The 13883-nt window shown below is 39.8% G+C and overlaps 1 protein-coding gene across 1 annotated transcript in view; it reads right to left on the bottom strand.

Annotated features, from left to right (window-relative positions):
- Window positions 1-458: 458 nt before the first annotated feature.
- LOC144529375 (gamma-aminobutyric acid type B receptor subunit 1-like) overlaps window positions 459-13883 on the bottom strand; it is an 86505-nt gene continuing 73080 nt past the window's right edge. Inside the window, exons 6-8 of the mRNA XM_078268434.1 lie at window positions 4047-4232; window positions 3711-3728; window positions 459-2181 (exon numbers count right to left, since the gene is read on the bottom strand). Of these exons, the coding sequence (XP_078124560.1) occupies window positions 2111-2181; window positions 3711-3728; window positions 4047-4232 (275 nt within the window). The 3' untranslated portion in view covers window positions 459-2110. The remainder of the gene's footprint in view (window positions 2182-3710; window positions 3729-4046; window positions 4233-13883) is intronic.

Here is a 13883-nt window from a genome sequence, read left to right as displayed (position 1 = left end):
AAATGTTGAGTCATGTTTAGAAAGGGGGCATGTCTTTCTATCTCACTGGAGATGCATATATACTGTGTGCTTGTTCTTATTCGTTGAAGAGACCTTTCACACCAGCGCTGCGTGCCTTTTGTGAACTGTGTGCTTCCTTGTAAACTTGCAAGTTTATAATAAAATACAAAAACCTAACTTGTTTAGTCTTCGACTGTCTTTATTTTGTTTCACAAATTCTATTTTTTTCCAAAACCTCTAACACCTGCTGCAACGAAAACTTCCACAACAATCGCCAGACCACCGGCCAGTGGCGGCTCCTGAAAAAATTCTCAGGGGGGGCAATTTTTCTGATAATGTTTAATGGGTACATTAAGAAACAGAAAGATTTCCCCTCTAGCTACATAAGTTACAGGTGGAAAGCTATGTAAGAAATTAGCATCCAGGAGCCTTCATAAGCAAAAATGACATGACTCCACAATTAATTATTCCACTTATTCATTTCTTACATTAATCCAATGTTGTGTGATGTAAAATAGCTAAACAGGACACATTTTTAAAAAGATATATTCAGCAACAACATAAAGATGGGGGCAATACCAGAAGCATTTATTGACTGATCTCAAAAGTATCAGTCAATAAAGTATTGAAAATATCAGTCAATAGCAAAAATAAGTTATCACAGTACAAATAATCAAGGGTGTTCTTTCACATTGCTCAACACTGCATAAACAATCTGCATTTCCATAAACAAATGAAATATCAGCTGAAAATACAGCATCTTGGTATTTGTTCAGATTGCAGGATCAGCTAGAGCTTTTACCACATTTACTATATTTCAAAGGTAGTGCAGCCTAATAATCTTTTAGAGTAAAGGAAAGTGCACACTTTAAACAATAAATAGTAACAGCATGGCAATAACAAGTAGACACATTTTTGAGAAGTGGATCTTTAGAACTACATTTTCTGGAATGTAGGATATCACCAAATTGTTACTTAATAAAAGCAAAGTAACGTCCCAAATAAGTGAATGAACAAGTGAGGCCTGGTGTGGTCTGTTCATCTTGGCTTTACACATTGAAGACCAAACCAGAATGGAGAGGTGCTGCTAAGTTTAACTAAAGAATTCTGATATACACATGATTTACTTACTTCAAAAACGCCTCATGGTTGAATTGAAAATATGTGCACCAGAGCATAATTCACAACAAGCGAGCAGGAGCTTTTGATAGAGGCTACTGAAAACATTGATGCAAGTTATTGGTAATAAGCTATTTGTATAGACTTCCATATTCTGCCCTCTTGTATAGATTTGTGAAAATGAACATTTGAGCATTTGAAAATAATTTCTAGAAAGGTAAACAGAGCTATTTGTATGGCTTACAAAAACATTGATGTAAGTTATTGGTAATAAGCTATTTGTATAGACTTCCATATTCTGGCCATTTGTATAGATTTGTAAATATGAACAACCATATTCTGGCCAATTGTATAGATTCGTAAAAATGAACAACTACATTAAAGCAATATTGGCGTTAAAGAGCTGCCTGATCGCTGTCCAATATGAATGACCACATTGCATTGTGGGGTATAGTCTATGAATGCCTTTGTTTTGTTCTGTTTTACAGCATACTGTAATATTTCACCGGTAATAAGACAAGATAATAACATTAAAATAAAAATATGAAACCTGTGATAACATCTCGTAAATAAATCTTGATTAATGTAGAAATATCAATTAACCACAAAAGCAATACAGCTTGCCTGGTAATAAGACCGACTTAATAACATTAAAAGAAAGAAATATAAACCATGATAAGATCTTGTGAATAAATGTTAATTAAAGCAGCGGTTAATGTCCTAAAAATGCCAATAATAGCAAATTGATACAGCTTCTCTACTGTAGAAAAAATGTGGTGCAGACATGAAAGATGCTTCCAATTTAAATACATTACTTTAAAGGTCCCATGGCATTTCACTTTATGAGTTTTGTTAACATTAATATGAGTTTCCCTTGCCTGTCTATGGTCCCCCAGTGGCTAGAAATGGTGAAAGGTGTAAACCAAGCCCTGGGTATCCTGCTCTGCCTTTGAGAAAATAAAAGCTCAGATGGGCCAATCTGGAATCTTCCCTATATGACATCATAAGGGGAAAGGTTACCTCCCCTTTTTCTGCTTTGCCCGCCCAGAGAATTTGGCCCGCCTATGAGAAAGAGAGAGACATCCATAGACAGTATATAAGAATGGACCAACAGATCCCGTTTCTCTGGACGGAGACCAATGAAGGCCATTAGAAGCACTTTTCCGGTGATGGCTGAGTGTTACTGCGCAGCCTCCAACTGAGAGAGACAACGTAAATGTGACGTGAGCAACCTGTCTGAAAGTTGTAAGTCTTCTGGTAGCTGTGCCAAGAGAAATCTCAATCATTCAGAATATTGCAGAGATGGAGAGTGTAGGAGACAACATAGGCACAGGCTAATTATTGCTAACTAAAATGCTAGTTAACATTAGTAATTAAACTTAAACAGCTAATGTGAGACGAAACTGCCTGCGCGCTTCTCCTGTACTATACGGTAATTCCTCTACTATGCGACAGTAAGTCGCGTGGTTATGACACAATCGTTAGCCTATTTTTACAAAAACGTCTGCTACGGAGCCATAATGTGAGGTACAAGGTAATGGAGCCTTTTATACATTGTCGTGTTTCTTTAGAAATAAACAATGGACAAATAGAGTCTTTAAACGCTTCAGATGTAAAGTTATTCGCTGTCAAAGTTGCGCCAAAATGAATGGCAGTCAATGGAATGCTAACGGTAGATGATGGCTTATTAGCATCAAAATGGCGCCATAGGAGGTTCGCGGTCTGAGGAGAAGCTTACCCCCTTGGAGACATCATGGCTTGCAAATGAGCGAAGCATGGCAGTTGGTCAAGGCCACACCCCCACCCTCCACCTTGCCCCGCCTCTCTCCTCGTTGGGTTGAAAGTCATGGCCCAACCCAATTTCTTTTGTTGCTGTAACTGTAACTGTAAAGCAGTTTGAGCACATATTTTTCGAGAAATGTTTCATATACCAGTCTCCCCTCAATGATCTTGAGCTCAATGATCTTGAGCTTTCACCATGAGCTGTTAGAATAATTTGGGGGTGATCTAAACCATGCAGTATCTTATCAAGAAAACAAACATCGCAACTTCATCATAACAAAAATACAAACGACATTGCAACGTGCATTGCAATTTTTTACAAAAGCTGGCCCAAAATGCCTGATCAACAATCCCAGAAAATAAAGCCTCAAAATCCTGGAGGGACTGAGTTTCTGATAAGTAGGCCTATGATAGCATAACATAACTGTATCTGTATTGTGAGTAATGCATCAAATGTGTGCAATCAATCCTTTAGTAAATAATTGTTTCATAATAATGGCAGGAAGGGCACTATTAGTGTTCTAAAACTGGAAGTTACAGTGGCAGAGGGCACTGAATTTACTTGTGTAACTAGGAACTAGGAAAGTGATGTAAAGGGAAGACTATTATTCAGGAAAAATTATTTCTTAACTGTGTTATGGCTGCGGACGTCATCAATGAATCATTGGTCTTAACCACACAACCTCGACAATTGCTTCAGAGAAAACTTCCTGGATTGCTCAACACAAGTCTCGGCACAGCATGTAACATCACCAGTGAAAAGTAATGAAATGAAGAAAGAAGAGTGGGAAGAGAGAACATGTTTTTACCTTTGTAGTGGCGGTCATCTTTGGGATAGAAAAGAGGAGACAAAACATATTTGGGTTTTACAGCTCAGCTTTAAAAGTTTGAGAATTCCTATGAGTCCAACTGAAATAGGCCACAAACATATTTCATTTGTTCCAAGATTTGTACACTGCAAAAATACACTAGAGCCAATCATACACTGTCCTGTTCATCATTTCACACTGGCTCCTTCTGCTCTTTATATTAGCATTAGTGTACTGATGAGCCATCTAAACATGAGTGTAAGTGTACAGGGAGGCTTCTACTGTTAGAACTGTGTCAGCATGTGACATCAGCTAATTTAAATGAAAGTGACTTACAGTGACACACAGGTTTGGGCGTGTCCCACTTGCCCATCTTATTGCACTGTGTTGAGTTTCGACCCATGAGGATGAAGGAAGGCAGACAGCTGTAATTTAGCACTGTCCCCTCCACTGGGGGCCCCAGGGGCCAAGAAGACACCCGGCCATTTTCCAATGATGTCCATACCCGAGGACACAATAACACTAGAACAGAAAGACAGAGGAAGCTTTATTTTTTTCATGTTCTGGAGAGAAATCTCATACTTTGTTATAGTGTGATGTACTTTGTTATAGTGTGATAGTAGGGGTGTCACGATTCTCCAAATACACAATTAGATTTGATTTTGATATTTTGTTTTGTGACGGCAATGCCACAATAAGAGCCACTAAATGGCAGTAGTGCACTTTACAACAACAGTTTGAGTTTTTCAAAATTAACAATGTGCAATGGAATGCACCATGATTTTAACAAGGTGTACATGAATGTGATATGGAGTCCTGTCAGAGCCTACATGCTCTACCTTCGCGGTTTGTTTCCATAACTCACTCACGGGGAAGGCAAAATGTTGCCACACGGTGACTTCAGGGAAGCAGGAGGATTTTCTGTTGTTTCTCTGTAATCTCCTACTCTGGCAGTGGCCATGGAGTCTGGAAAAGTCAAGCTGCAAGCCAATGCTAAGCTAACGTTACCCTGTGTATTTATTAATAATAATAATAATAATAATAACAACTTTTATTTATTCATTTATTTATTTTCACGAAACCCAAAGACAGAATTACGGGGTAAACAGAGCTAGGGGAGGTTGTAGGCTGTGGTGAACAGGTGGTGTTTGAGGAGTTTTTTAAACATGTCCAGAGATGTAGCATTGCGGATATCTGCAGGGAGGGTGTTCAAGAGGGACAGGCTGCAACACTGAAGGCTCTGTCTCCAAAGGTACAGAGTCTGGTGTGGGGAATGGAGATCAGGCCAGTGTCTGAGGACCGCAGGTTTTAGGGTGGGGTGTATGGATGGAGGAGGTCGGAGAGGTACTGTGGGGCCAGGGCATGGAGGGATTTGTAGGTGAAAAGGAGGATTTTATAATTGATGCAGGACTTGATTGGGAGCCAGTGAAGGTGGATAAGGGTTGGGGTGATGTGCTGCCAGGTCTTGGTGTGGGTGTGGACCCTGGAGGCAGAGTTTCGGACATACTGGAGCCTGTCCAGAGTTCTGCAGGGGACCCCAGGGAGGACTCGATTACAGTAGTCCAAACAGGAGGTAATAAAAGCATGCATGAGGGTTTCTGCCACAGAGTCAGAGAGCGATGGCCGGAGTCTGGAGATGTTTTTAAGATGAAAAAAAGGCTGATGTGGTGATTTGATGTAAGTATGGAAAGAGAGGATGGAGTCCAGGATTACAACAAGATTTTGGACCTCAGAGGATGGGCAGATGGCGCACCTGTCAACATCAAGGATGAGATCTCTAACCTTCTGGAGCAGCGCCTTGGGGGCCCCAACCAAGAGCTCTGTTTTATTGCTGTTCAGTTATGCAGAGGTTATGCAGACAGTTTACCAAGGAGAGGGGGGGGAGCTGAGTGGATGGTTTGTTGCTGATTAGAGCTGTGTATCATCGGCGTTGGAGTTGGAAAGTGAGACCATGTTGCCGGATAGTCTGACCAAGGGGGAGCATGTAGATGGTGAAGAGGATGGGTTCATAGCACAGAGCCTTGGTTGTCCAGAGCTGGGTGGAAGGGGGAGTTACCAATGGTGAAAAACTGCTTCCTGTGTGAGAGGTCAGACTGAAACCAGGAGAGAGCTGTGCCAGTGATACCAAGGTGATGAGATAGGCGGTTGAGGAGAATGGTATGGGCGAACGTGTCAAAGGCTGCGGAGAGGTCGAGGAGAGTGAGTATTCTGATGTTTCTGTAGTCAGCAGCGGTGAGAAGATCATTGATCATTGATTTTGATGAGGACGTTCTCTGTGCTATGAAACGGTCTGAATCCTGACTGAAGGGTTTCATAGAGCTTATGGTTGGACATATGCTGATGGAATTCGGCAGGAACTTTTTTTTCCAGGATTTTACTTAGGAATGGAAGGTTGGAGATCGGCCGCTAGTTGTTTGCATCCTCCAAATCCGAACCTGGCTTCTTAGGGATAGGGGTGACTAAGGCGGTATTGAAGTATGAGGATACTATGCCAGATTCCAAGGAGCAGTTAATGACATCCACCATGATGAGACACAGAACAGGCAGACATGCTTTGACCAGGGCTGTATGCATTGGATCCAGGGAGCAGGTGGAAGCCTTAGCTTTGGTGACCAACTTGGTCACTAGAAGGTTGTCCACAGGCGTGAAGGAGGAGAGTTGAGGCAGATGAGCAAGGGAGGGAGCAATGTCCTATGGCAGATTGGCGTTAGAAGGGGAGGGGCCTGATACCAGGAGTTGTTGATGGATAAGAACTACTTTGGCCTGGAAGAAATCCGCAAACTTGGTACAACAGTCACGGTCACCTGGAGGTTGGTGGGTGTCAATGGGGTGGAGGAGGTGGTTTATAGTTGAAAACAGCATTGTGAAGTGGTTTTGCTGGTTGCCAATGAGGGTGGTGTAGTATTGTGTCTTGTTTCTTGATAAGAGCTTCTTTGTAAGAGCTCACATCGTCTTTGTAGGCCTCCAGGTGGACTGTGAGGCCAGTTCTTTTATAAAGTCTCTCCAGTCGACGACCAGAGGCCTTCATGGAGCGAAGTTCAGTGCTGAACAGGTGAAGGAGAAAGAAAGGTCAAGTGGGGGATTAACACATTTGTTAGATGCATGCTACCAGCCGGTAAGCCATGCTGTATCCGTTTTTGGTTTTCTTTAGACATGTGCAAGTAGGCAGGGGTGGAGAGAGAAAAAAATACTGGAGAAATCGCCGATCCTGCTTTTGATTTTGATAGTGGAAATCGAAAGCTCATTTATCGATTTTTGTAAAATTGAAATCGTGAAACCCCTATGTGATAGTTATAGCAGTTCAGTCACATATTTTTATACGGCCACTGCAAACATTACGATAGTGGCTTTAATACTTTACTACTTTAAAAGAGTGCAATTGACAAAGGGAGTAAGGGAATGGTAGCATAGCATAACAGCAGGTCATGATGTTAGTTTAGCTTAGGATAAAGGAGTTACCAACCCCACCACAGGCTAAAAACAGGTACAGAAATATTAGAATAGAGTAAGAACAGTGTATCACAAAGCAGGATTCATAACAAGTAGTCCAACTGTTAACCCATATGCACGATTAATATCACCAAGTAATTAACAGGCCAGGATCAATGATGAAGTTGTTTGCCCTGGATTAACATTACAACCCTAATAAGTGGCACGTTTTGATTGTGATGTCATTAATAGTGCAACATGAAGGTAAATTTAAAAAAAACAAAAAAAACAAGCCATCGCAGATAAGTGGATGCTTCACTATCAGGTACGATTTAGCCTACTTCCAAGAGTTTTAAGTACTAATGCCTCTTGAACGTCTTCAAAAACATTATAGACTTAACATGTAGGCTAAACAAGCTAATGACGATAACTAGCATGACCAGCTAACGGCTAAACAAGCTAATAACGATAACTAGCATGACCAGCTAGTGTGCTAGCAGTTATTAAATTGGAAAGGGTTGAGCTACCAAGTGTGATATTAATAAGAAATAAAATATCAGTGTCCAGTTATATCTCTTAACAAGATGGAATGTCATTAGGCTAACTTTAACACTTTAATCCTATGGAAAACAGGCTACCTAGCATGACCAGCTAGTGCGCTAGCAGACTTGTGGTGGTATGAACTATCCTAAAGGTAGCTTACTACTAAAAAGTTCAAGCTAAGTCTATCTGAGTCTGTAGACATTTTTTGATCCAGGACCACCACACAATCTGACACTAGGCACTACTCTGATGCCTAATTTTTTAATTGATTGACAGCCCTAGTTTTAAACCATATACCATACCATAACATAGGTCTTATAATATTGTTGTTTTACTGTGATTGATGTCTTGGTTTGCTGTGTTTTCTCCACAGACAAACTCTGTTGAAGATGTTGGAGAACAACAAAGTTTATGATGCAGACTCCACTTTTAGTTTGGAAACCCATTCATTTGGACCACTTGCACTGGGGCATGTTCTTTCCCACCTAATTGGGAAATTGGACCAATTACAGTTTTAGTTTCTAAATAAAGTTTTTTTTAAAAATAGAGTTTTTTTTATCATTTCATACATTTTCATGTATGGGCAAATGAACACACACAAGAAGACTGTCTAATCAAGTTCAAGTTCAAGTAGTTTATTGTCATGTACTCAAAAGGAATTATAATAAGTAATGATAATGGGTTGTGTGGGAGGGGGATGACATGGCATCACAAAAACATCTAGTTTGGCTTTCTTGGATCCACATTTTCTTTTTTCTTCATTGATGACCACTTTTTTAATAATATCCTCCATTTCTGAAAGAAAAGAGTACATGGTTTTACCTCCACAGACTTTACTCACAATACAAGACTGTGGTGGTCCTGGATCAACACTTAATGACAACACAGAATAACTGTAATAAACAACAGTCCAGGATGAATGTGAGGCTGTGGTGGTCCTGGATCAACACTTAATGACTTGCAGCTAATTGTAGCATTGCATATATAAGTTGCTAATGCTATCAACTTTGATTAAAACACATGTTGCTAAGGTGTTTTGTCTGTAATATTAGTTATGCAAAAAAATTCTACAGACATCTACATTTTAGTATTAAGCTACCTTTAGGATAGTTCATACCACCACAAGTCTGCCAACGCACTAGCTGGTCATGCTAGGTAGCCTGTTTTCCATAGGATTAAAGTGGTTAGCCTAATGACAGCCATTCCATCTTGTTAAGAGATATAACTGGACACTGATATTTTATTTCTTATCATAGGCGGCGCCAGGGAGGGGCTAGCGTGTGCTGTAGCTACCCCTAGGATTGCCATAGCACCCCCTTAGCACCCCCAAGAAATTGCTGTGGTTGATTTATGAATAAATAAATAAATTGTTAATGTGTAAATAGTATAATTTATATTTGAAAAATGAATAAATACATTAATAAAACAAACCGATTATTTTTAGGCTAAAAAACACAGGTGATCGTATTCGGCCAAAGGGTGCAGCACACATTGAACTTTTGACCTCATTTCCGCAGTATGCTAAGTAACTATGGTACTTTTCTTGTCCCTGGATGAAATAATAAAAACTAAAAAAACAGCAGGAAACCGATGGAGTGCCTTCTCCAGGTAGGGAATGAGTCCTTACCCCAAGTGAAGGAGTTCAAGTACCTTGGGGGTCTTGTTCGCGAGTGAGGGGACAATGGAGCGGGAGATTGGTCGGAGAATCGGCACAGCAGGTGCGGTATTCGTTAGCTGCTAGTGTCCCTTCAATCCTATGGGTAAAGATCGCGGCTAGCTGCAGGCCCTGGAGCTCCATCAGGGCCTCGGCATTTGGTAGTCCAGAAACAGTGACTTTGCGCGGGTATGGAGTGCCGCGGGCTTCCGGTTGTGACGGAGATCGATCTAGCTCACAGCGGGCCGGGTCTGTGAAGGAGGACACGTCTGTCACGTTAGCCTGCTGAGCTCCTGCTGAGCTCCTGCTGAACTCCAACACACAGTCAGACAAAATTTGCAATTAGCCATCAAATTTCGTAAAATGGCATATATTTGACCTCTACATAGTTGATTCTCACATAAAAAGTCTCAGAAGTGAATTTAGTAATTAAATAGCAGACGAACAATGTATAAAATTTCTGAGATCTGCGTGACCTAGATTCAGAAGAATAAGCTGACCTCAGGTCAGTGCTGTAAATGTTGGGGCGTGACAAAGGTAGAGACTATGGCCAAATAAGGAGGAGCCACCAAGTTGACGTCAACTATGAGCTTTGTTGAGATTCGCCCGTTTTCAGCAGCAGTTTCAAATTGTGAGATTTGCAGAGGAAAGAGGTGTCAATGGGACTTTGAGGTTCTATGTATGTCCTATTTACCCTCCAAACTGTTGTTTTTCAACTATGACAAGGTAAAATCGGTTTTGCATTCTATCACCCTTTTAAGTACAGAGTGTTTGCTCTGGTTCAGCATAGGCATATAGCATATAAGCATATACACTACTGGTCAAAAGTTTTAGAACACCCCAATTTTTCCAGGTTTTTATTGAAGTTCATGCAGTTCAATGTCTTATTGTACTCTGAAATGAAAGAATAGAACAAATAAATAATTGAAGTTAAAAAAGAAATCATGGAATCAATTTATAAACCAAAATGTATTCTAAATTTTTTACTCATCAAAGTAGCTCCTTTGGCAGATATAACAGCTGAACACACTCGTGGCATTCTTTCTACAATGGAAATCAAATATTCTTCAGTTCAGAGTCCCAACTCTGTTGCAGAAGTTCCCATAAATGTGTGGCACTTGTAAGTTGCTTTGCTTTCACTTTTCTGTCCAGTTCATTCCAAACCAGCTCAATGGGCTTTAAGTCTGGTGACTGTGCTAGCTACTCCATGTTTTTAAGCTTACCATCTTGTTCTTTATTGCTAAGGTAGTTCTGGCATAGCGTGGACTTATGTTTTGGGTCATTATCTTGCTGTAGGATGAACCCCTGACCAACTAGGCGCATACCAGAGGGTACTGCATGGTGCTGCAAAATGCTGTGGTAGCCGTCTTGGTTCAGGGTGCCTTTCACTCTGTACAAATCACTGGCCCTGGATCCAGCAAAACAGCCCCAGACCATCATGCTTCCTCCTCCATGTTTGACAGTTGATGTCACACACTGAGGAACCATCCTTTCGCCTACTCGACGGCGTACAAAACTCCTGTGCGATGAACCGAAGATTTCAAATTTTGATTCATCAGTCCATAGCACCTTCTTCCAGTCTTCAGTTGGCAGTGTTTCTTGGCCCAGGCAAGCCTCTTTTTCTTATTCTGACATCTTAGCCATGGCTTTCTTGCTGCAACTCGATATATCAAACCTGCAGCTCGAAGTCTTCCCTTTACAGTTGAAACTGAGACTTGCTTATTACGACCACTATTAAGCTGTGCTTGAAGCTGTTGTCCTGTTAGCCGCCTATCACGCAAGCTGTTGACTCTCAGAAGCTTGTCTTCTGATTCTATTGTGGCTTTGGGTCTGCCAGACCTCTTCCTGTCAGAGTTTCCCCCAGTTTCTAAGTGCCTTTTGATGGTGAAGAATACTGTACTCACGACACCTTGACTTTCTTCGCAATTTCTCTGTAGTAAAGACCAACATTCTTAAGTGTTCTGATGGTCTGTCTTTCTTCTATTGTTAATTGCCTTTTTCCCGCCATTTTTATGGCAACACACTAATTTCTGCAGTACAATACTGTTCAAATAATGCTCACGAGGGTATGGTACCACAGTGTGTTCCAACAATACTTTTATACAAACACACATACAGCTGCAGAACAGCTTTACGTTGTTAACCCATTTTTTGTTTCCTGAAAAAGGCCTTTTTGTAAAATTCTGAAATGTACATTATTTTTCAGTTTTGGGTAACCTTACTTTTTTTTTTAAACCTCAGTTCACCACTTACCTTTGTACCATTTCAAGCTATTCATTGGACTTGGACTGCTAAGATTTCAATAAAAAACTAGGAAAATTGGGGTGTTCTAAAACTTTTGACCAGTAGTGTAAGTTTTCAATTTCAAAATATATTGCCTATTTTATCTGTTATTCAACATTATATTCAACTGGTTATATTAAGGTTATATTAAGGTAATGATGACATAAAGGGTTTGCGCTAGTTCGGCGTGTAGAAAACAGTGAAGAAATGATTTGCTGATTTTTAACACAAACTCATGTTTTTTCATTTTTTGGATTGCTTTTAATTTAAAAATATTGGTGATATGTTTTGGTTCACTAATGCTGTTGCTTATTGATTTGCTTTGGTTCACCATATAGAGCAGTAGAAAAATAGTTTTTAACTGGAAGTTGCCTATCTATGTCATTTCCACCACACACTGTCTCTTCCGTCACGCCATGTCATTTCCACCACAACACATATATTAAAGTAAAACATATAAAAAACATACAATCAAACCAACTATATTCAGTGATGTTGATAAATGTGCAGTTATGGGTAAGATATGTGTATACACTTTGAGAAATACATGATTTTGATCTTGATTTTGATTTGAGCTATGATAAGTAAATGAAATGTTCCAGTGACGTAGTTTTAGGTGTTTTTTTGTGTAAAAATTGTAAAATCTGTACAGTTACATTTCTGAAAAATAAATAAATTACAAATTTGAATACAGATGTGTGTGCTATTTAATCAAATATATTTATAACAGAAGATATTTAATTATTTTCTCTTAAAAACATGTTTTGTTATGTGATGGAAATGGCCGTTTTCTTGGACTGTCAGATAAAAATGGCAAAAATATATATATTATTCAATACAAATCATCACAGCCAACTTCAGGGAAGGTTTCTAGACATATTGAGAAACCAACTGAGATTAAAAAACTTTTTGTAGAAATGTTTTTATTTTCTGAAACTGTCTAGCTCAAAGAGTACCATAGTTGAAGAATTACCCAACACAGAAGAAGTAGAGCTCAATATTTGGAGCTGTTAGGATTAGAGAAGTGAGTCTAACGCTAGCAATGGATAGTTTTTTATTCCCTCAACGTCAAGGTGTGGATGCTAAATCTTACCTGATAGTGAAGCTTGTCTGCGATGGCTTGGTGGCCTTTTTTTTTAATTTTTTTTTATTTACCTTCACGTCGCACTATTAATGACATCACAATCAAAACGTACCGGTTGTAATGTTAATCCAGGGCAAACAACTTCGTCATTGATCCTGGCCTGTTAATTACTTGGTGATATCAGATCGTGCTAACCGCACATAGGCAACGTGAGCGATGATCATCAGACTGTCAGGGAAGAGGCAGCACATGCCTGGTGGTATCAGAATGGCCTCAAGAATACTATTACCTTGCATTTACTTGCAACATCTCTAGTGAATCTCTCCATATCATAACATACACCTACTTAAATTAAGCAACATTTTAAATATCTTAATTTTCATAAAATACACTTATTTAATTTCTGAGAGTGAGATGTTCAGATGGATATCAATCTCATGTCTATGTTAAGTACAGAGCTGGAGTCAGGATATGGTTAACCTAACTTAACATAAAGACAGACATGAACACTTATCAACACCTCTAAAGCTCACTAATTAACATGTTGTTTATTTGTTAAATCTTTAGACAAACAGAATGTCAAAATGACTTAGTTGTGAACAACTAGATGTAGCAACTGTGCACAGCCTGCCAGAGTTTTGGTGTCACAGTGAGGTTGCCAGGTTTCATACAAAGTGAAAACCCGAAACTCGTGCTCACTGACCATATCTGGCAACCAGCCCTATAGCCAGAGACACTGAAGAGACGTATTGGGCAGCTGGATGCACGATGGCTGTTAAGAAATAGTTCTAGCATTACCACAAACCACTAATTGTCATTGAACTTTGGACAGAGCCCTATTTTCCCCTGCTTCCAGTCTTTTTGCTAAGCTAGGCTAACCTCGCCCTGACTCCAGCACTGTACTTAACACACAGACATGAGACTGATTCATTTGAACAGGTTTTCCAAAATGTTACACTTTACCTTTGCAGTTCTTCCTAGTAAATGGTATATTTTTAATGGGTAAGTATACTGAAATAACTACTACAATTTTGGATTCCATCCAGTGTCACTTCAGGCCAAGTCTTCCTTCTGTCATTGTCATGTTTTCATCTACACTACCGGTCAAAAGTTTGCGGTCACTTAGAAATGTCCATTCCACTCCATTCCAGACAGAATACCAGCTGAGATCAGTTGCATT

Source organism: Sander vitreus, chromosome 14 (assembly GCF_031162955.1).
Source record: "Sander vitreus isolate 19-12246 chromosome 14, sanVit1, whole genome shotgun sequence".
NCBI lineage: Eukaryota > Metazoa > Chordata > Actinopteri > Perciformes > Percidae > Sander > Sander vitreus.
The sequence above is the reverse complement of the archived record's forward strand: the minus strand, read 5'-3'. Positions and strand labels throughout refer to the sequence as shown.